The 24,183-nt window shown below is 37.1% G+C and overlaps 1 protein-coding gene across 2 annotated transcripts in view; it reads right to left on the bottom strand.

Annotated features, from left to right (window-relative positions):
• sacm1lb (SAC1 like phosphatidylinositide phosphatase b) overlaps positions 1–22,784 on the bottom strand; it is a 30,778-nt gene extending 7,994 nt beyond the window's left edge. Inside the window, 17 exon segments of one of the 2 annotated variants that reach the window (NM_001080624.2) lie at positions 925–1,018; positions 1,487–1,559; positions 3,404–3,473; positions 4,017–4,155; positions 4,590–4,688; positions 5,972–6,051; positions 6,585–6,653; positions 7,858–7,944; positions 9,645–9,730; positions 9,802–9,903; positions 11,380–11,413; positions 13,391–13,450; positions 14,320–14,469; positions 15,430–15,557; positions 16,171–16,245; positions 18,274–18,371; positions 22,716–22,784. In NM_001080624.2, coding sequence (NP_001074093.2) covers positions 925–1,018; positions 1,487–1,559; positions 3,404–3,473; positions 4,017–4,155; positions 4,590–4,688; positions 5,972–6,051; positions 6,585–6,653; positions 7,858–7,944; positions 9,645–9,730; positions 9,802–9,903; positions 11,380–11,413; positions 13,391–13,450; positions 14,320–14,469; positions 15,430–15,557; positions 16,171–16,245; positions 18,274–18,371; positions 22,716–22,744 — 1,473 coding nt within the window. In that variant the 5' untranslated portion in view covers positions 22,745–22,784. 2 annotated transcript variants of the gene reach the window in all.
• Positions 22,785–24,183: the final 1,399 nt, after the last annotated feature.

The following is a 24,183-nucleotide window of genomic DNA, read 5'->3' as shown; positions in this document are numbered from 1 at the left end:
AAAAGCTCAAACACACTGCTTCCTTGTGTGACAACATGGGAAAATCAACAAGCCAGAATCAACACAAAGCCAGATTACAATTAGCTAAATGACACTGGGAAAAGAGTAATGTTTGGAGACATGTCCTGTGCTCTGATGGAGCTAAGATTGAACTGATGGCCATAATGAGCAGTGTTACATTTGGAGGACAAAGGGGAAAGCGCACAAGCCTAAAAACACCATCCCAACTGTGCAGTATGGGGGCGGCAGCATCATGTTGTGGGGCTGTTTTGCTGCAGGAGGGACTGGTCCACTTCACATCATAGATGGCATCATGAAGAAAGAACATTATGGAGAAATACTGAAGCAGCATCTCAAGACATCAGCTAGGACATTACAACTTGACCACAAATGGCTCTTCCAAACAGACCATGACCCTAAGCACACTGCCAAATGAGTTAGGACAACAAATTGAATGTTTTGGAGTGGCCATCACAAAGCCCTGACCTCAATCCTATAGAAAATGTGCGGGCAGAGTTGAAAAAGTTTGTGCGAGCAAGACAGCCAACAAACCTGACTCAGTTACACCAATTCTGTCAGGAGGAATGGGCCAAAATTCCTGCAAACTATTGTGAGAAGCTTGTGGAAGGAAACCCAAAACATTTGACCAAAGTTATACAGTTTAAAAGCAAAGCTAAAAAATACCAAGAAAATGTGTGTAAACTTCTGACTGTCTAGAAATTAATAAAAATTCTCTCATTATTCTGGCATTTAGCTAATGTAAATCATTTTGGTAATCCTAACGGACCTAAAATAGTAAACGTTTAGTGATTTACCATCAGACATTTTTTTAAAAATGGTTATGTTGCTTTTTTAAGAGTGTGCGTAAACTTCTGCTTTCAGCTGTATTCATGAGCATCATCTTTTTTCTGAGCGTGCTGTGACCTGTCTGAAGCCGTCAGAGAAGTTGTTCTTGTAGTATCTGATCATGGAGTTCCAGCCGTCCATCAGTAAACCCCACTGCGTCCTCTTCCCTGTGCTGAACGCACACACACACACATACACCATCTTCAACACTAGATGTGGTTGATATAGACTTGCATATCATATTTTCTGGTATTTATTACGATAACAATATTATATAATTGATAAGTATTCATTGAGCAAAATAAAAGTCCTGTATCTTCACAGAAAACTATTTGTTTTTACATTTTTTAAAATGGCTTTATTTTATTATTTTATATTGTTTATTAATTTAAAATATTTATAACAGAGCATATAAATATTTTTAATGGTGTGGTTCAAGTGCGGAAAATAAACGATGCAGTAATACCATGGTAAAAACATAAGAACATTCAATATTAATAAGAAATTACTATCCATAAAATTCTGGCATTGACTTATAACTAATATAAAATAATGACTCCAGGCACTCTCTGAATAAATTCTGATTGCGAGATAGAAAATCGCTAAAATATCAACACAACGCAGAGCTGATGTAGTTTACCGTGTGAAGTCGGTCTTCAGGGCTCCTGTGCCGGCGTACTGTTTGGCACACGCGTTGGCATTATCTGCCCATGCTGGAGAGAAGAAACAATGGCAATTAAACACGGTTACGTCTCTCATACAGCAAGTTATTATTATTGTAGGGATATTTGTTTGTCGTAACATGTAATAGTTTTGTGTACAATAAAGAAAACTACAAATAACTGCAATTGGATTTATTGTCCAAAGCGAAAAGAAATGAAACAACCTAGGACTAGCTACTGCGAAGGCATTTCAGCCGCGACTTAGGGATGCAGAAAATTCTGAGCGAAGAGACTGACCAGGCTGATGCTCAATTAACATGTCTGACAGATAAGCAGGTGCCGGGCAATTTAAAGATTTAAAAACGAAGAGAAGCATTTTAATAGTGACTCGATAGTGCGCAGGCAGCCAGTGCAGAGCGTAAAACTGCTGTGATGTGGTCATGTTTCTTGATACCTGTTAAAAGCCTTGCAGCAGCATTTTGAACTAATTGTAACCGTATAATCATGTTCGTGTAAGCTGCATCTACTCACTTTTTTTTTTCTTTTTACAAACATTTAATGAAAGAGCTAGTAAACTATTACAGCTCAGATCAACGTTTTGTGTTTTATAGTTTTGCTTAGTTGCAAGTATTTGTATAATAATCAGAATAATGCACATCCAGCCGGTTGTTTACGCAGAATAACCTCTTCAGTCTTACACAACAGCTGTTGATAAACCTGTCAGGGTTTATTCTGCCAGAACAACCGGCCGGATCTACATTATCCATTATAACTAATGGACCCTTATTATAAAGCATGACCTGGTAAAATGTGTAGACTGTGTGTGAAAGACATCCTCTGCTCAGTGAAGGACAGTGAACATGATGCTTAAAGAGCACCTAGGTTACCCCTTTTTTCAGATTTAATATAAGTATTTTGCGTCTCTAGAATGTGTATATAAAGTTTCAGATCAAAATACCCATCAGATTTTTCATTATACCTTTTACAAGATGCTGTTTTATACTGATTTCCAGCAGGGGGTGGTTTTGTCGTACTGCGCCTTTAAGCCGAGTTCTGCCCGCCTACTGTTTCTACATGGCTCCTCCCTCAGCTGCGTCAGACAACAGACAGACTTAAAGGAAGAAGGTCTCACGTAGCGTTTGTGAGAAACTACAGTAAGAACTAACCTTTACTAATCAGTATTGTGAAGTTGCATTGATGAGTCACACACAATTGCACGCACACACACACACACACACACAGATACACACACAAACCGCAGATGACACACACACAGGCAGGCAGGCAGGCAGACAGACAGAGCGCGCTTAGCTTAGCTAAGGCTAACCTCAAGTACTGTGTGGATATCTGTTATGCTAATGTACAAAATAAACCTGATTTAACTTCCACAAACCGGGACTGAAGCATCTTCTTTTATAATTGTTCTGACACGCGGCTGTGCTGATGAAGTAAAGCTGAAGTAAAACGCTGTAATTAATTACACACATACTCTGTTTTAAAACACTTTAAACATGTGAAACTCACTCTTAATCACATTTGATGATGATTGCTGATCCTAGCGAACAGAACAGAGCTTTTATTCCCGGTTGCTTTGCGTATGTCTGTCTGGTCTTGTTGACATATACACGTGACTACCGGAACATGTCAATCAATTCGGTGGGCGGGGGGATCGCACACCTACGTAATGGTGCGATCTATTTGAAAACAGCTCCAATTGGTCGACCCTTTTTTTGTAGTTAAATTGAAAAAAAAGGACTGGGTGTGTTCATATCACCCCAGTATGACGGTCTATACACTATACCAACACACAGATCTGTCCAAACAGCTTGAAAAGTAGATTTTTTACCATAGGTGCCCTTTAAAGTAAAGCCTCTAAAAGACTCATTTTTTCTTACCATTTTTGTATATTTTTTCAAAATCTGCCTGTTCTTCAATTCTCTGGCCCACATGTAGCACTGCCATCCTCTATAAAACAAGCAAACAAAAACAGAACATGCATACTAGTCAGATTTTAAATCAAAGGAGGATAATAAAGAAGAATAATCAGGTCAAAGCTGAGCTTTATTGTCTACATGTGTGGACAAACAGCAGAACCACGAAGCTACATAAATAAACACAGTTATAAATATGAACACAACTCTGGAGGTAACAGATCATTTATACCTGTAAATGACTAACATATAGTAGATAGTGTGGTGACGTTAGTCGAATCGAGTTATAACATGTAAAACAGGATCATGAAAGGAACATTCAAAAAGTAACTCATGTAAACACCTTAATCTCATTATTGTCTTATTCAGATTAAGGTAAATAATTCCATTACTGATCTCCATGTAATAATCGTGGTGTTTTGTCCCTCACTCACTGATTTTATGTGTTTGCTTGTGCGTTTTTCATCCAATATTAATAAATTAGTCTCCTCCCACTTGACTGAACACCTTTGGGATTAACATATACTATAAACGTGTCCAGGATAAAGGGTTTGTGTAAAGGAGAATAATACCACACCTCCAGCTGAGACTGCAGCGAGCGGCGCGCCAGCAGACTCTGGATGACGTTGGTTCGGTCCAGACAGTCCATACAGTTACTCCTGAACGTCCCGTCCTGCTGCATCTGAACAGAACCGTCCGAATCCACCAGGAAGTAGCTGATAAAACAAATACAAAGATAAAACAATCACAGCTCTATGTGTGGTTATCAAAAAAGGGAGACCCATTATGATGTAAAGATGTAAAATAAGTCTCTGATGTCTGATGTGTATGTTTCAGCTCAAAATAAGCACAGATCATCACAAACTCTCTGAATTAGACCCTTTAGGCTTCAATCCTAATTGTGGCGTTTTGGTGACTGTTGCTTTAAATTAAAAAAAAATTGTTTTGTTTTGCTTCTATGTGTGTGTCCCATATACATAATACACATAACCCACACATATTATGTTAAAACTTCAATTTTGAATGCAATTACTGTGATTAATGTCTGCCCAGCACTACTTAAAATCTTAATATACGATATATATTAAATAAAATGAACATATTGAAGTGTCGTTATTACCGTCAGTATCAGCATACAAGCGTCACGTACCCAAACTCATCCTGCAGTTCAGCCACTGTATCGACCAGGATCTGGAGGCGATGCCAGCGCATACGACTGCACTCCTTGTGGAAGTCAAACGCGATGTACCTGCAGAAAAACACAAGATACCGCACACTTTTAAACAGTTCACGATTTTAAAAACACTCAAATTTCTCCTGTCAAAACATGTAAACATTGACATTTTTTTCACTATAAATTCTGGCAGATTTTGTGTTTGAGCACAAAATAAAATAAAATAAAATAAAATAAATCTATAATGTGCAGTTTATTTATTATTCATTTATCTTTTTTCTATCTCTCTTCGTTAACCTTGAAATGACTATAAACACTATTATTGCATTATTTGGTAGTATCCTTAGCAGTGAAGTACACAGTTGAAGACAAAATCATTAGCCCAGCTATTAAAGTGTTTTTTTAAGCGATGTTTAAAAGAGCAAAGACATTTTTACATCATTTCGTTTCATATTTTTAGTCTGGAGAAAGTACATAGATATATTTGGTATTTTTTATACAAATAATTACCCAAACACACATTAACTATATTCAACAAGCTACTGGAAATATTCCTCAGAGATTTTGCTCCATATTGTCATGATAGCATCACACAGTTGCTGCAGATTTGTCGGCTGCACATCCATGATGCCAATCTCCCGTTCCACCACATCCCAAAGCTGCTCTATTGGATTGAGCTCTGGTGACTGTGGAGGCCATTTGAGTACAGTGAACTCATCGTCATGTTCAAGAAACCAGTCTGAGATGATTGAGCTTTATGACATGCTGCGTTATCCTGCTGGAAGTAGCCATCAGAAGATGGAGACACTGTGCTCATAAAGGGATGGACATGGTCAGCAGCAATACTCAGGTAGGCTGTGGCGTTAACACCATGCTCAATTGGTACTAATGGACCCAAAGTATGCCAGGAAAATCTCCCCCACACCATTACACCACCACCACCAGCCTGAACCGCTGATACAAGGCAGGATGATCCATGCTTTCATGTTGTTGAGGCCAAATTCTGAGCCGAGCATCCGAATGTGTCAGCAGAAATGGAGACTCATCAGAGCAGCAACGTTTCTCCAATCTTCTATTGTCCAGTTTTGGTGAGCCTGTGTGAATTGTAGCCTCAGTTTCCTGTTCTTAGCTGACAGGAGCGGCACCCGGTGTGCTCTTCTGCTGCTGTAGCCCATCCGCCTCAAGGTTGGACGTGTTGTGTGTTCAGAGATGCTCTTCTGCAGAGCTCGGTTGTAACGAGTGCTTATTTGAGTTACTGTTGCCTTTCTATCAGCTGGAACCAGTCTGGCCATTCTCCTCTGACTTTAACAAGGCATTTGCACCCACAGAACTGCCGCTCACTGGATATTTCTACTCACTTGATCATGCCGTTTCCCAGACTGCCCACCATCTTTGCAAAGGCCTGCTCCAGCGGCTTCTCCGAGCCCTTCTGATTCACCTGGAGAATTAAAAGACATATACATTTATCCAGTGCAATAAGTAAGCAATAACTGACAAAGGGTTGTTAAATTGTTATTAGTAAATAATGCAAACCCAAAATGGTGATTTGGTGAAGCGGAGTGACCGTCACATCTTACATGTGCATTATTTTCTAATAATCCTCCATCCCTGAGTGCATCATTATGTTTAACCTACAGCTTGCACAGCTAAAAACACACGTCAGATGTTGTATGTTGAGAGTTTATTAGTCAGATGTTCGTCCTCCTCAAACTGCTCCTGTGTGTAGCACTAGTTTCTCACACATCTCCTCCTCCTGTTGTGTTTTGATGTGATTTTTGACTGTTGTGAAATAACTCTGATCATTCAGTGGAGTGATATGGAGCTATAATGCACTTAAACCCTGCCGGAACTACTTTAGCTGTGCCTTTATCTGACAATAACCACACACCTGAGAATGTTCATCAGCCAATCAGAATCTAGCATTCAACAGCCATGTTGTATAATTAAAGATTTTTCTGAATGTCAACGCACCAGATTGAGAATCACTTGTTTGCCGTATGTGATGATCTGAGAGTCGAAGTGTCTCTGGAAACCATCCAGCTGTAAATAAACGTCGAAATATAATGATTTATAAACATACACACTGCACACTGCCTGGCTTAAGTCTTGTGGTGGATTCTAGTTGTAAGAGCAGCAGATAATAACTTGACTTTTAGTTGATCATTTGGAAAAGTGTCAGAAGGTGAATTTCTCTGATCATCATCTGTTGATCTGCATCCCAATCATCAGCAATACTGCAGAAGACCTACTGGATCAAGCATGGAACAAAGATTTCCCCAAAAATCAGTCAAGTTTGGTGAAGGAGACATCATGGTTTGGGGTTCATTCAGTATGGGGGCGTGCGAGAGATCTGCAGAGTGGATGATCAACATCAACAGCCTGAGGTATCAAGACATCTGTGCTGCCCATTACATTACAAACCACAGGAGAGGGACAATTCTCCAGCAGGATAGCGCTCCTTCTCATACTTCAGCCTCCACATCAAAGATTCTGAAGGTCAAGCTGCTCCAGGATTGGCCAGCCCAGTCACAAGACATGAACATTATTGAGCATGTCTGGGGTAAGATGAAGGAGGAGGTGTTGAAGATGAACACAAAGACTCTTGATGAACTCTGGGAGTCCTGCAGGAACGCTTTCTTCTTCATTCCAGATGACTTTATTAATCAGTGATGTGAGTCATGTCAGAGATGTATGGATGCAGTCCTCCAAGCTCATGATGGAGTCAGACACAATATTCATTCTGTCTCCACTGCAGCAGGACTTTATATTCTATACTGGACATTATTTCTGTTCAGTGATGAGACTTTAGTCTAAGCAGAGTCAGACATTACTGTCCTAATGAAATAATTAATAATCAAGACATGATCAGATTTAATTGTGCTCAAATAAGCAAAATCTAGAGGCCTTTACCTTTCATATGATCAACTAGAAGTCAACTTATTATTTGTTGTTCCTAAAACTTGAATAGGAGACAAGACTTTTGTCAGGTAGTGTATTTTTTATTTTAAATTATATATATATATATATATATATATATATATATATATGTATATATATATATATATATATATATATATATATATATATATATATATATAATTTTAAAATGACACACATAATAATATATTATATTTATTATATAGTGCCTTTAAAACATCCATCAAGAACACTATAAAACAGCACAATTCATCGCTGAATATAAAAAAAAAACACAGATCTGGACAGGGGGAGAAGTGAATCTCACATGATTGATGCTTTTGCTGATCTGCGGTTTTGGTTTGTATTTGAGGTTTGGTCTCTGAGACCAGTAGAACGGGATGGAGCCTCGAGTCTGAGGAATAAAAACACAGATTTACTGCATTATTCATAACTGTAGGACACCTCAAACTGTAAAGCATTTTGCTGCAGAGCTTTTTTTAGTCAACTAGTACCTGTAATGCAAAAATCCCTTATATAAGGGGTTTAAGCACTGGTGTGTGCTAGCAGTGTGTGAAAATTATCAGCCTCTAAAGGCAAAAACACTAGTATTCAGCAATTTAAAGGTTTAACTAGAGTTTGTTTATATAATATTAATGTATAATATTTTTTTTTCTTCTGGAAAAAGTCTTAATACTTTAATAAAAGCAGTTTTGTATACGTTTTTGTACAATTTTACTTAGCCAAATCCAAGCCAATCCACTGTTGTCCAGCAGCTTGTCTAATCACACTAGTGAAGCCTTTAAATGCCACTAAGCTGAATACTAGTGTCTTGCAGAATATCTAGTCTAATATTATTTACTGTCATCATGGCAAAAATAAAATAAATCAGTTATTAAAAATGAGTTAATTAAACTATCGGGTTCAGAAATGTGTTGAATAAGGCCCCGTTTACACTAGTGTGTTTTAGTTTTAAAACGGCGTTTTAGAATGAAAACGATCCGCGTCCACACTCGCGTTTTACTCAGCGTTTCTGAACTGCTCTCCGTCCACACCAAAACGCTGAAAACACACATCACGTGACCACACACACACACTCTCAGGCAAGCGCTGCAGCTCATCTACCCAGATGAGAGCTGTGCTAGTCGGACTTCTCATCAAGCATCTCCCGCTGGATCTAATCTCACTATATTTATTAAACAGGATATTTCATTCATCTTGTTGTCTTTATCTAACGACATATTCCCTGACTTTGGTCATTGGAATCTATTACTTGTTCTCAGGTAACGTGTTTTGGCTGAGCGCAAAGATAAGTTAATGATTAATGTAACCACGTAGCCTATTCTGTATATTGACTGATCGCTTGCCTTTATTTCCTATAATGTATAAACTTATTGTATGTTACACTTTTATAATGGCCATTATCGATTATTAAAACTGATATTCAGCAAAAGAGAGGCTGTGTTTCGTATTTTCACTGAAATTGAAAGGAGGCAGTGTTGTTATAGGCTCCGTTTTGTTGTAAATATCCACACAGTGAAGATGACGCTCATATATGCAGCACGACGCCTCAACATTTCTGCTGTCTGTTTAGTTGTTAATATTAAAATGAAGATAGGGAGTTCCTTATATCATGTTTACATTTTATTGTTGAGAAAGTGAAACAACGTAGCCAAGGTGAAGTGAGTGAAGTTATAAAGTACACTGTTCCCTTTGAAGATTTACCCGTGTCCTCGGTATAGTCTGTTTTCCATATCAAACTGAGAAAAAGAGACTGCAGCCTTGATCAAACTTACGAAGTCTGAACTTGCACGGAGATGATGCAGGACTGAACTGTGTGTTAGGCTACTTAATATTGAGGAAAAGCCCCAATCAGAGAGGCGAATGTCTGCAGCCCCGCCTCCGTTTTCAGATGTCTCCGTTTTCCATCATCCACACTGAGACGGAGCAGCAGCGTTTCAGAATGAAAAGGGCCTCTCCAGCGTTTTCGGCGCTCGAGAACTCCGGCGTAGTGTGGACGGTTGGCGTAACCGTAGCAAAACTTATGCGTTTTCTAAGTAAAACACATTAGTGTAAACGGGGCCTAAATCTCCCCAGCACTGATCAGAGGTTTACCTGAATGAATGAAGCTTTTGCTCCATTATACTGGATAATCTGTTCGGTCTCCACAAAGTTGGCCGCGTGACCCTCTGAGTCGATACCTGGAGGAAACCAGAGCGTTTAATAGTGGATCAATAAATCTGATGAGCATCTGCAGATGTACTGGATTTACCTCTGACGTAATAGCGGACACCAGCACGGAAACAGCTCCTGCGGGAAATCAGGTTCCAGTCGAAGATTTTACCGTTGATGCAGCAGGACCTCATAGCGATGACTGAGAGCGCAGATCAAGGAGCAAAACCTCAATATATGAAGATCGAGCATTACATATGATCTAATTTTGAATTATTCATTCATTTTCCTTCAGCCTACTCCCTTTATTAATCAGGGGTCAGATTTTCCAGCATACGTTTTACACAGTGGATGCCCTTCTAGCTGCAACCCAGTACTGGGAAACACCCATACAAACTCACTCTCACACACACACACATACACTACGCCCAATTTAGTTCATCAATTCCCCTAGAGCGCATGTGTTTGGACTGTAGGGGAAACTGGAGCACCCGGAGGAAACCCACGCCAACATTGAGAGAACATGCAAACTCCACACAGAAACACCAAGTGACCCAGCCGGGACTCCACCAGTGACCTTCTTGCTGTGAGGTCACTGAGCTACCGTGTTGCCCTATTTTTAAATAGTTTTACACTTTTATTCTTAATTATTTCACATTTTTATTTTGTTTCACACTTTTATTACTTCACATTTGTATTTTTTTTTTATTTAAATAGTTTTTTATTTATCATTTTCATTTTAATTGAAACTTTTACAATTTTATTTTATAGTGCCAAATCAACAGCATTGACTTGATCATGGCAACATTGGTAATAAATATCCAATACATCATTTACAAACATGACAGTTTCTTAACAAAAGAAGCATTATACAAAAAAAGAGGACAAAAAACCAAAACAAAACTGATAAAATGTCATGATAAATAACAATTAAAAAAAATCCTCCAGAAGACAAGTCTTTAACAATTTCCCTTAAATTTCTTTCAGAATAAAACATTTTCTAATACCATTTAAAAATATAAACTCCATTATTTTATTGATTATATTATGCTACATATATATATATATATAGTCACTTGGTAATTATCACTAAATGCCCAGACAGTGGCAAACAGCTTTAGTTTAAGATTTTTTATACATTTAAGTTAAGATGTACAATAAATTTTAGTAAAGGGAATACTGCTATAAAAACACCTAAGTTGTCAGTTAAAGTGTTATTGCACTTTTAATCATATTCCAGAAATTTTAAAATCATAGTTACATTTTGCAAGTAAGAATGTAATTAATAGTTAATTATTGCATTATTAATTAATAATGCATTATTAATTGATAATTGATTAATTTTGCAGATAATATTTATTTAATGGAATTAAATTACAAAATTAAAATTAATAATTTGAAAAATTACGATCAGAACAATATACTTAATGTATGAACAAAACTGACTTCCCTTTTTTTTAAGTAATATTATTTATTTACCTTTAAATAATACTTGTTACTGTTTGACCTTGTTACTGAGTGTTACTAATTTTTTTATGATTCTGTATTGTATATTAAAACCAATAAACAAATATTTTATATTTTTTAATTAATGATAATAATAAAATGTAATCATTGCACAGCACTAATTATATTATATTAATGTATGCACACATTGCAGTCAGAATGTAAAGGATACAGCCGTGAATAACAGGAAAGACGAATCTGTGGAGCTGAAAGAGAAAAACACATGAAAAAAGCATGAATAACACACAAACCCATTTCATACGGTAAAATCATTCACCTTTCTGTGAAAGTATACAGTTGAAGTCAGAATTATTTGCCCCTCTTTGATTTTTTTTCTTTTTTAAATATTTCCCAAATGATGTTTAACAAAGCAAGGGAATTTTCACAGTATGTCTGATAATATTTTGTTCTTCTAGAGAAAGTCTTATTTGTTTTATTTCAGCTAGAATAAAAGCAGTTTTTAATTTTTTTAAACCATTTTTAGGTCAATATTATTAGCCCCTTTAAGCTATATTTTTTAGTCTCCAGAACAAACTATCGTTATACAATAACTTGCCTAATTACCCTAACCTGCCTAGTTACCCTAATTACCCTAGTGAAGCCTTTAAATGTCACTTTAAGCTGTATAGAAGTGTCTTGAAGAATATCTAGTCTAATATTATTTACTGTCATCATGACAAAGAGAAAATAAATCAGTTATTAGAGATGAGTTATTAAAACTATTATGATTAGAAATGTGTTGAAAAAATCTCTGCGTTAAACAGAAATTGGGGGAAAAAATAAACAGGGGGCGAATAATTCTGACTTCATCTGTATATAAAGTTCTACTGAATAGAAATTTTTCATAGTTTTAATAACTAATTTCTTTAGTCTTATCCATGATGTCAAGTATTTGGACAACAGTGGTTTGCTCCGTAGGCTATAGAAAAAAAATATTTCTTAAGAGAGCTAATAATATTGACCTTAGCAGTTTTTAATATATATATATATATATATATATATATATATATATATATATATATATATATATATATATATATATATATATATATATATATATATATATATATATATATATATTACGGAACCCCGGAAGGGACGTAGTGGAAGAGAAAAAAATTGGCTGGGTGAAAAAAAAAAAAAAGGGTGAAAGAAAAAAATGGGTGGGAGGAAAATATATATTTTAAAGTTTTTGCGTTCTCTCGCAAAGATGTTTTACGTTCCCTCGCAAAACTGTTTCTCCACAAACACTTCCTGTTCACTTCACTCAAGTAAACCCTCCCGTTTTTGCTGAAATGCTCCCATATTTTACCATTCTATCCCACTTTCTTTACATTTAATCTGTGCATCGATCGTCACCTTTCACTTTGCAACCTCTGAACCAGCGAATGCATGCGCTGACTGACAGACGCGCTCCGTACAATAAACCGATCCCAGATCAGCGTTATTCTAGCCAAAAATATATATTTTTATTCTGGCGAAAAATATGATATGAAACATTTCAGAGTGCATAAATTACCCGATTACTTGGCGCGTACAGATGCTGATCTGGGATCAGTTTATTGTATGGAGCGCGTCTGTCAGTCAGCGCTTATACATGCATTCGCTGGTTCAAAGGTAGCATATGAAAGGCGACGATCGACGCACAGTAATGTAAAGAAAGTGGGATAGAATGGTATAATATGGGAGAATTTCGGCAAAAACGGGAGGGTTAACGTGAGTGAAGCGAGGGAACGCAAAACTTTGCGAGAACGCAAAAACTTAGAAATATATATTTTCCTCCCACCCATTTTTTTCTTTCACCCATTATTTTTTTTCACCCAGCCAATTTTTTTCTCCTCCACTACGTCCCTTCCGGGATTCCGTAATATATATATATATATATATATATATATATATATATATATATATATATATATATATATACACATATATTTTTATTCTAGCCAAAAATATATATTTTTATTCTGGCGAAAAATATGATATGAAATTAAAATTATCCATGCTCTGTGAAACATCACTTAAATTAAACTAAAATAAATTAACATTTCAAAGGAATGTTAAAGCAAATAGTGTAGTCTTCAACTGCATATTAAGGCGCAGAAACACCTGTCCTAGAAATGAGTGTGAGAACAGCAGCTGAATGTAAAGTTTGTTGATGTGAATGTGTGAGTGTGTTTTACCTCCGGCTGTGCCATGAACTCTCGGAGCAGGTGACCGTTCCACACAAACCTCTGATCCGCCTGCAGAAACAGCAGAAAATCATTCAACAAACCTCAAAAATACAAAAATACAGCACATTACTGAACATTTCTGTGTAAGGTTCCATGAGTAATTACATGCAAAACCTGTCCCAGAGTGAATTATAATGAAGGGGAGGGGCTTATGATGAAGAGAGGAGCTGCTGATGAAAGGGAGATGATAAAGGGGAGGGGCTTATTGGGAGGGGAGAAGCTACTGGTACAGAGTAGAGGATGACAATGTAGGGCAGGGGCTTATAATGAAAAGAGGAGCTGCTGATGAAAGAGAGTAGATGCTAAAGGGGAGGGGCTTATTGGGACGGGAGGGGCTACTGGAAAAGGGGAGAAGATGATAATGAAGGGGAGGGGCTTATGGTTAAGAGAGGAGCTGCTGATGAATAGGAGGAGATAATAATGAAGGGGAAGGAATTGTGTGGAAGGGGAGGAGCTACTAGTGAAGGGGAAAATATGATAATGAAGGGGAGGGGCTTATGATGAAGAGAGGAGCTGCTAATGAGGGGGAGGAGATGATAACAAAGGGAAGGGGCTTATGGTGAAGTAGTGGAGCTAATGAGGAAGGGGGTGATATGATAATGAAGGGGAGGGGCTTATGATGAAGGTGAGGAGCTATCAGCCTCTAAGGTTGGATTGTTTTTTTTATTTTTGATTGTGAAAACAAAAATCCTCTTCATAAGTCCTTATCCCACCTCTCAATGGTGAATGCGGTTGTACTCATGACAGCCACTATTAGTAGATCTTTTAATTAGATCTTTCTTTTAATTTATTATTCCCCAATTTGTTAAATAGCAAACTTTGACTGGGAAAATAGTTTGAATTTCCGTTTAGCAAAAGAAATGTCAACGAGTCCTCACCCGCTCCAGTAAGGTCATCTCCTGAAACTCTGGGCTGGTGTTGGACAGCCGCTGTAATGTGTGCGTCAGGTCGTAATCTGTGGCGAAGTAGAAACCGTCAGTGTTCAGCACACTGTTCAGCATGGACAGGAACACTTTGTTGTCTTGCATCTGGAAGATACAAATAAACATGATCAGATCAATACGACAACATTTCTTAAAGAGACGACATAACATAACATATGAATGTGTCTGAACGTAGAAGAAGCCTACTTCAGCAATGCACTGCGTTTGTTGTGCTCTAAAACACAACATTTGAATGTTTGTAATAAAAAAAGAAAAAAAAAGTCTATTGTACAGTGCACTGATTTTATGAAGTTTTAAAATAAAATTTATTAACATTTTAAAGTAGAAAAAAAACAATGTGGGTGTCTTAAGGAGCAAAAATACAGCATATGGGCTCTTATATGCAGTTGTGTCATCACTCATATAGCAAGTCATATCTCTCCAGCCCTGCGTTTGGGATGCTTTTCATGAACCCTATGACAAACTAATTAAATAGCCCTGATTTCAATTATTTGCCTTAGCGATGATAGTAAATAAAAATAAAGTGGTTAAATAAAAACAAATCCTAACATACCTAAATGTACTCTTAAAAAATATTCAATAATTATTGATATCGAATGATATAAAACAAGATTTCATGATTTTTTTTTTTTGCAATGTCGCCCAGCCCTAATTCAACAAACTAAAGCCAACAAAAAAGGCTTAATCTCAGAAATCCTGTCAATATATTCCACTTAAGAACAAGAAACGTTCTGTGTTTTATTTAAACATGAACATTTCTGGTTTTTGTTGCTCGAGTAAAATATGACCTGCATGATATTTCTTAAATGTGCAAAAAAAAAGAAAGAAACTGCTTTCAGATTTTCAGCAAAATAAAAATATCCGAGCTGAAAATAGTTGTGGTTGGAGCGCTCAGTGGTTTGGGGGTGTTGAACTGGAAATGCTTGAAATTGCCAAAAATGTCTATATCACGAGCTTCTGCAGTGTGTTTTCCTCATGTGGATGAAGATCTGTTCAAGCGCAGTGCTCAAATAAAACGCTGTATTAGTGTAAACACCCACATACCTGATTGTCTGTCAGATGCAGAACCGTCTTCTTGTATGAAATGATGTCAAAGTCGGACGCTTTCCAGACGGCATGACCCAACAGATCACCCACTTTCTTCTTCTTGGTGATGACGATGAGGTAAACGCCTGAACACACAATAATCAACACTCACTCATTCACAGACCATCTTCTAGTTTAATTCTGTATTTTAAAACGACAGAAATCACTTTTAAATACAGTTGTGTGTCAGCAGTGTGTGAATATATCCAGCTTCTAAGGGTAAACATGAATTAATTGTATTGTTTAGGATCAGAATGAAACACTTTGATTGACATTCTTCCTTTGTACGTGTCATCAGGGGGAAAGCCCCGCCCACTAGTGGCCATCTCTCCCTTATTAGCATAGGAAGTTAGTCTTGTTTTTGAATCTGCCACTATGCTGACACACAGGCACCTGTAGCTCCGCCCTCTTCTGAAAACACCACAATCTAATTTGAATTTAAAGCGTTTAGCTCCAACTTTAATCAAACACACCTGCTTATGGACTTCGAGTGATCTTAAAGACACTGATTAGCTTGTTCAGGTGAGTTTGATTGGTGTTGGAGCTGAACTATGCAGGACACCGGCCCTCCAGGACCGAGTTTGCCCACCCCTGCTTTAAAGACAGCAGAGAAGTATTTCACATCTTGTAAAAAGTGGCATAATAGGTCTCCTTTAATGTAGTAATAAATGTATGCAGAGTCTCTGAGAGAGATGGTACCTGCCACCAGCCGGATGGTTCCCATGATGCCACATATTGGTCGCGTCACTGCCGAAGGAGGAACGTCCTTCCTCACTGAAACACAACAGAGGACACGACTGTTATTGGAGGGGTAAGAGATTATATATAAATAAGATAAGAGAAAATAAGATGATAAGAGAATATAAAATAAGACAATAAGTAATAAGATTAACATATATTAAAATACTGTATTTCATGGTCACTGTTCGACATCAGTCATTATTTTATTAAATAAAATGAAAATAAATTTGACTTAATTATTCATTCGTTCATCATTCATTCATTTTCTTGTCAACTTAAGGCTGATTTATACTTCTGCGTCAAACGCCGGCGTATGCTACGGCGCTGACGCATAGCCGTCGCTGACGTGCACCTCTCAAAAATTGACCTCTCGCAACGACGCGTAGCGCAAGCTCTGTGATTGGTTGGCTTGGTAGTGCTGACGAGTCTGGCCGGGACCGAGAGCCGCGCGAATGGCGCGAACCCAATGTAGCGATTGTTTACAAGTGTGGAGTCCCGTGAAGGAGCTCCGGATGGAAAGTTTTGTTTTGTGTTTACCTCATAGTTAAAGTTGTTGCACGTCCGCCGGTTCCTGCCTCAAAATGAGCGAGTTTGAGCCACTTGTACATCCAGGAAGTGTTCAGGAAAACAAAACAGCAGAGAAGAAACTCGACACAGAGGAACATTTACACCTCACTGCCAACTAGCGTTTCGGAAGTGTTAATGCAGACCAACAGAGACAGTGCGCAGAAGTATAAATGCACAGCTACGTGCGTTGCATGCACCGTGGGTTACGCCGGTCACTTGATACAGAAGTAAAAACCAGGCTTTAATCCCTTTATAAATCCGGGGTCGCCACAGTGGAATGAACCGCCAACTTATCCAGCACATTTTTACGCAGCGGATGCCCTTCCAGCCGCACATTCACACACACACTCATACACTATGAACAATTTAGCCTACCCAGTTCACCTGTACCGCATGTCTTTGGACTGTGGGGGAAACTGGAGCACCCGGAGCAAACCCTTGCGAATGCAGGGAGAACATGCAAACTCTACACAGAAACGCCAACTGAGCCGAGGATCGAACCAGTGACCCAGCAACCTTCTTGCTGTGAGGCGAAAGCACTACCTACTGCGCCACTGCGTCGCTGACTTAGTTATTATATGCAAAAATAATAGTTATTTTAATAATATAGTTTCACAATTTTGAATAAAAGTGTGCCTGCGTGCCTTGGTGTATAAACTAGTGCACAGGTGGCATAATTTTAGTTGCAGCAGGTTCGTTCCGTGCAACAGAAACCTGGCGTTGAGAAGCCTTTAATCTTAAGTATCCAAATGTTTTCGGCTGCCTGCACCACTTACTCAATGTCAGGTGACTCACGCTCTGCGTAGCCTTCAACTGCCAATCACTTTATACCTATAGGAATGCGCTGTGTGAATGCAGAAGGAAGATTGCTGGGAAGAGCGCGTTCACGTCTAGAACACACTGACATGAGACGTCTACTCCAGCCAATCAGAACACTCAGACGCATTCACATCCATGCGGTTTATGAAAATAAAAGCCTTTGAATATTTTCCAGACACATTTAGCTGCTAGATGTTAGTCTGATCACATTTCTGTCGCTTCTTAATGCCAACTGTGTTTAACTTAAAGCTCTGCTTCCTTCAGTCGCTTGACACATCGCGTGTGCACATGAAGCAGCAGGAGAGCGCCAGCACACACACATATTATGTACATGTTTCTCCATGTGTTTTCATCAAAGTTGTTGACAATACTGATCCACCCACAGAGTTACTATTGTAGTCTAATGTTTACAAACACAAGCTCAATCGATTAGAGCTCATTTCTGATGAATGAATTCAGAATTTGCCGGTATTTTGGAATAAATGTGTGAACAGACTTTTCTGGAAAAATCCCGTAACGCCCTTGCCGCAGGGAACATCGCTTTCTTGAATTCACTGGTAAAGTCGTCCAGGAAATTTTCCGTATATTTACCGGTATCACTGTGCGAAATAGGCTTATGAGTGTGAGACTGAATGTGTGTGTGTGTGTGTGTGTGTGTATGTGTGTGTGTAGTACCAGTGAGGGTCATTTCAGTGGACACACGGTCGATGGCGAGAACATCTCCAACTCCATCATCACAGGCCTCGATGTAAAACTTCTCTGCTGTCGTGTGTCTGAAACAACAGCAAACTCCAGATTATCACACACACACAAACACACTGCAGAGAAATACAGCTTAAAAACACAAACAGGTCTGAACACCAGTAACTGTAACATGCCTCTGCAAAAACCTGCACTAGAATGAATAATTATAAACTGCAAATTAGAGATGCACAATATACGGTTTCAGCATCGATATCACAATGTGCAGTAATCCCATACAGTTGAGCTCAGAATTATTAGCCCCCCTTTTATTCATTTATTTATTTATTTATTTATTTTATATTTCCCAAATGATGTTTAACAGAGCAAGGAAATGTTCACAGTATGTCTGATAATATTTTTTCTTCTAGAGAAAGTCTTATTTGTTATATTTCGGCTAGAATAAAAGCAGTTTTTAATTTTTTAAAAGCCATTTTAAGGACAATATTATTAGCTCCTTTAAGCTATTTTTTTCAACTGTCTGCAGAACAAACCATCGTTATACAGTAACTTGCCTAATTACCTTAACCTGCCTAGTTCACATAATTAACCTAGTGAAGCCTTTAAATGTCACCGAAAACAATACTGTTTATTTCATTTGTATTTTATATTATCCTTTCATTCATTCATTCATTAATTTTTCTTTTCGGCTTAGTCCCTTTACTAATCTGGGGTAGCAACAGCGGAATGAACCGCCAACTTATCCAGCATATGTTTTATACAGTGGATGCCCTTCTAGCTGCAACCCAGTACTGGGAAACACCCACACACACTCACATTCTCACACACACTCATACACTATAGCCAATTTAGTTAATCAATTCCTCTGTTTCCACCGGAGCACCCGGAGGAAACAACTGCCAACACAGAGAGAACATGCAAACTCCACACAGAAATGGACCATCGTGCCACAGAGACAGCCTATTATTATTATACAATCCATAAAAATTAAATAAATTATACAATTTTTCTTAAATTACTACTTACCACTTTTAAATTTATTTATATATATTTTTTTATTCATTCTTTTTCTTGTCGGCTTAGTCCCTTTATTGATCTGGGGTCACCACAGCGGAATGAACCACCAACTTATCCAGCATATGTTCTATGCAGGGGATGCCCTTTCAGCCACAACATGACACTGGGAAACACCCATACACTCTTGCATTCACAAACACACACACACTACTGTGGAAATATACATTTATATAATCTAATTTCAAATTAACAATAATCTACGTATAACTAAAAAGTTATATTCTCTGGTTTTTAATTATATAATTTCATTAACATCCCAGCTAGGAAGGACATTAACCTTTTGTCTTTCTGATTACAGGCTAAGCCAATGTAATGCAAATTGTCAGTTTCACAGCATGGGGTGTCTATTGTTTTCTCTTTTCGATCAAATGGTCAGGCGGTTTCTGTCTCCAGAACAAGATGAGATTAGGCCTGAAAAAGCAGTTTACCCTGCCGACCACAACTCTTAATTTGCATACTTTGTTTAGCTATATCCCCTCCTCCTAAGAACACAATATAGACTAAATCATAGACTTGTGTGAGACTTGTGAGAGACTTGTGAAAGAACTTGCAGACTGCAGACCTCTAGTAGGCTCTTGCAGACACGGACATCTTAAAGACGCTGTATGACTGCACATTAACCAACACGTCTCAATAAAGGAATTCTGCTTGTTTCGAGTCTCCTGGACTGGCTTCTCTCTCTTCTTTTCACTCATTTATTTTTTTACAACACTACGGACAATTTAGCTTATTGTAAGGTGATTGTGCTACCCACTGCGCCACCTAATATTATATTACAATACATAAATATTAAATCAATGATACAGTTTTTCTCAAATTACTACTTACAACTTATAACGATTATTATAATACAAAACAATAATATTAAATTAATTATAACTACTTGTGTGTTCAATCATTACTTTATATAATATATATATATATATATATATATATATATATATATGTATGTATGTATGTATATATGTATGTGTGTGTGTGTATATATATATATATATATATATATATATATATATATATATATGCATGTATGTATGTATATATATATATATATATATATATATATATATATATATATATATATATATATAATCATTGAAACATGTGTACATACAATAAAACAATACACAGAAATGTAGAACTAGGTAAATAACCTCATAAAGTAGCTCTTTTTCTGCAGTTTATATTATCAATATTATGGTAATACTGTGTACAGTCATAATAGCATCTTAAAAGAAAACACAATACAGTCATACACCTTATATACATCTGACACTTCATAAATAAACATACAGACAGCGTACTTTGTGGAAAGTATAAACATTCCCCTGATATTTATCAGCAAGTACTCTAGCTGTGTTTATTTCCAGACACTAAAAAATGAATGGATTATTAGAGTAAATCTGATCATGTTTATTGATAATTATTATTATTGTTTATTGATGATTTCTGCTCATTTAAAGCACACATACAGTGATAACAACACCTGTACCTGCAGTCCAGACCTTAACTACAATACTAATGTGAATACATGTGTTATTTATTATATTTTTAAGATTAAGCTTGTCATATATTACTTGTTTTTCCACCCAACACTGAGGTAATTCTGTATACATTAATAAAAGCTTCTTATAATAACATGTTATATTATCATACCACCTAATATATATCTTAAACATCATAAATAAAATACAGACAGCATACTTTATGGAAAAAGAAATTACATTTATTACTTATATTTACTAGTAAGTACTCTGTATTTGGTTTTAGAAACAAAACAACCCAAATAAATGCACAGTTTGGAGCTGAACGGATTATTAAAGTGAATCTAATCAGGTTTATTGATGATTATTATTATTGTTGTTTATCAATGATTTCTGCTCATTTAAAGTACACTGACAGTGACAACAACACCTGTACCTGCAGTCCAGACCTTAACTACAATACTAATGTGAATACATGTGTTACTTATTATATTTTTAAGATTAAGCTTGTCATATATTACTTCTTTTTCCACCCAACACCGAGGTAATACTGTATACATTAATAAAAGCTTCTTATAATAACATGTTATATTATCATACCACCTAATATATATCTTAAACATCATAAATAAAATACAGACAGCATACTTTATGGAAAAAAATTACATTTTTAACTGATATTTACTAGGAAGTACTCTGCATTTCATTTCAGACACAAAACAACCCATAATAAACGCACAGTTTGGAGCTGAACGGATTATTAAAGTGAATCTAATCAGCTATATGATTATTATTGTTTTTTGATTATTAATGCTCATTTAAAGCACACATACAGTAATAACAACACCTGTACCTGCAGTCCAGACCTTAACTACAATACTAATGTGAATACATGTGTTACTTATTATATTTTTAAAATTAAGCTTGTCATATATTACTTGTTTTTCCACCCAACACTGAGGTAATTCTGTATACATTAATAAAAGCTTCTCATAATAACATGTTGCATTATCATACCGCCTAATATATATCTTAAACATCATAAATAAAATACAGACAGCATACTTTATGGAAAAAAATTACATTTTTAACTGATATTTACTAGTAATTACTCTGCATTTCATTTCAGACTCAAAACAATCCATAATAAACGCACAGTTTGGAGCTGAACGGATTATTAAAGTGAATCTGATCAGCTATATAGATGATTATTATTATTGTTTATTGATTATTACTGCTCATTTAAAGCACACATACAGTAATAACGTCACCTGTACCTGCAGTCCAGACCTTCACTGCAATACTAATGTAAATACATGTGTTTTTCTTATTTTTTAAGATTAAGATCGGCTTAAGGTTGTAATATATTACTTGTGCTTCAACCCAGCACTGAGGTAATACCGTATACAATTATAAAAGCTACTTAAAAGAACATTATATTATATTATTAAATGTTGAATATACAAATTACACATCATAAATAAAACACACACAGCATACTTTATGGGATAAAGTAGAAATATTTCACTGATATTTATCAGCAAGTACGCGGTGTTTATTTTCAGACACAAGAAAACCCACAATAAACAAACAGTCTGGAGCTGAACTGATGATTAGAGTGAATCTAATCAGCTATATTGATGGCTATCATTATTGTTTATTGATTATTAGTGTTCATGTAGAGCCCATTGACAGTAATAACATCACCTGTACCTGCCGATACTGTGCTCTAGTTAGTGAGCTAAGTTGTGTATTGAGGAAGAGCCGCTGCTCCGCTCGTTCATTTGCTGATAACTGATAATCGGAGTGCTCGATAAGCAGTGGAAATGTATTTATGTGTGTGTTTATACTCACAGGTTGAAGGAGTTGTAGGTGCTCGCCATCTTTCCATCAGCTCAATCCTGACCTTCGTGACGTGTCAATACGGCGGCGGGAATCTCGCGACAGACGGCACCGACAGGAAATGACCTTTGGCGACACGTAAAAGTCCCGCGCGCTCATAAAAGTCCTGCGAGAAACTTATATTTCATGTTTTGCTTACTAAATAAAGCATTTCTTTGAGATTGTAGTCGTCAACATTTGAAATGGAATAGACTAGATTTTTTTTAAAGTGTCCTAATACACAAGAATTGGTGTTTGATAGTTTTAACCAATATCCACTTCAAATGTTGACTACTGTATTTACAACTCGGTTTGCACAACATTTTGCACAATTGAAATGTGCAGTGTTCATTTTTAACCTTTAACGTATGATATTTGATTTATATATCTTTTTTAGGCATTTCTTCCTTTATTCTGAACTATTTTTCATTATTTATTTGGTATTATATTGTCCATGGGCTACTTTTACTGTGATTATCATTCACAAAATCATTGAAAAAGATGTTTTTAACCAGGTAAACAAGCTCTTAAGCTCTAAAGGATGTTTAGACAATCTTCAATCTGGTTTTTGAGCACGTCACAGTACAGAAAGTGCTCCATATAAAGATAATCAATGATATCCACCTAAATACAGATTCAGGTAAGCTAACAGTGCTGGTACTGCTTGATCTCAGTGCTGCATTTGACACTGTCGATCACAGCATACTTCTGGATAGGCTGGAAATCTGGGTTGGGCTGTCTGGGACGGTCCTCAAATGGTTCAGATCTTACCTTGAAGGGAGAGGTTACCATATCAGTATAGTTGGCCATAGGTCGAGGTGGACACCCATGACATGTGGAGTCCCACAAGGTTTGATTCTAGCACCTCTCCTGTTCAACCTTTACATGCTCCCTCTGAGCCAAATAATGAGAAAGAACCAAATCTCCTACCACAGCTATGCTGATAACACTCAGATCTACCTAGCCTTACTGCCTAATGACTACAGCCCCATTGACACCCTCTGCCAATGCATTGATGAAATCAACAGGTGGATGTGCCAAAACATTCCTGTCAGCTGAGAACAGGAAACTGAGGCTACAATTCACACAGGCTCACCAAAACTGGACAATAGAAGATTGGAGAAACGTTGCCTGCTCTGATGAGTCTCCATTTCTGCTGACACATTCAGATGCTCGGGTCAGAATTTGACATCAACAACATGAAAGCATGGATCCATCCTGTTTTATATCAGTGGTTCAGGCTGGTGGTGGTGGTGTAATGGTGTGGGGGAGATTTTCTTGGCACACTTTGGGCTCATTAGTACCAATTGAGCATCATGTCAACGCCACAGCCTACCTGAGTATTGCTGCTGACCATGTCCATCCCTTTATGAGCACAGTGTCTCCATCTTCTGATGGCTCCTTCCAGCAGGATAACACACCATGTCATAAAGCTCAATCA

Source organism: Danio rerio, chromosome 16, assembly GCF_049306965.1.
Source record: "Danio rerio strain Tuebingen ecotype United States chromosome 16, GRCz12tu, whole genome shotgun sequence".
In the NCBI taxonomy this organism is placed as follows: domain Eukaryota; kingdom Metazoa; phylum Chordata; class Actinopteri; order Cypriniformes; family Danionidae; genus Danio; species Danio rerio.
Note: the sequence above shows the minus strand (reverse complement) of the source record. Positions and strands in the feature narration are given on the sequence as shown.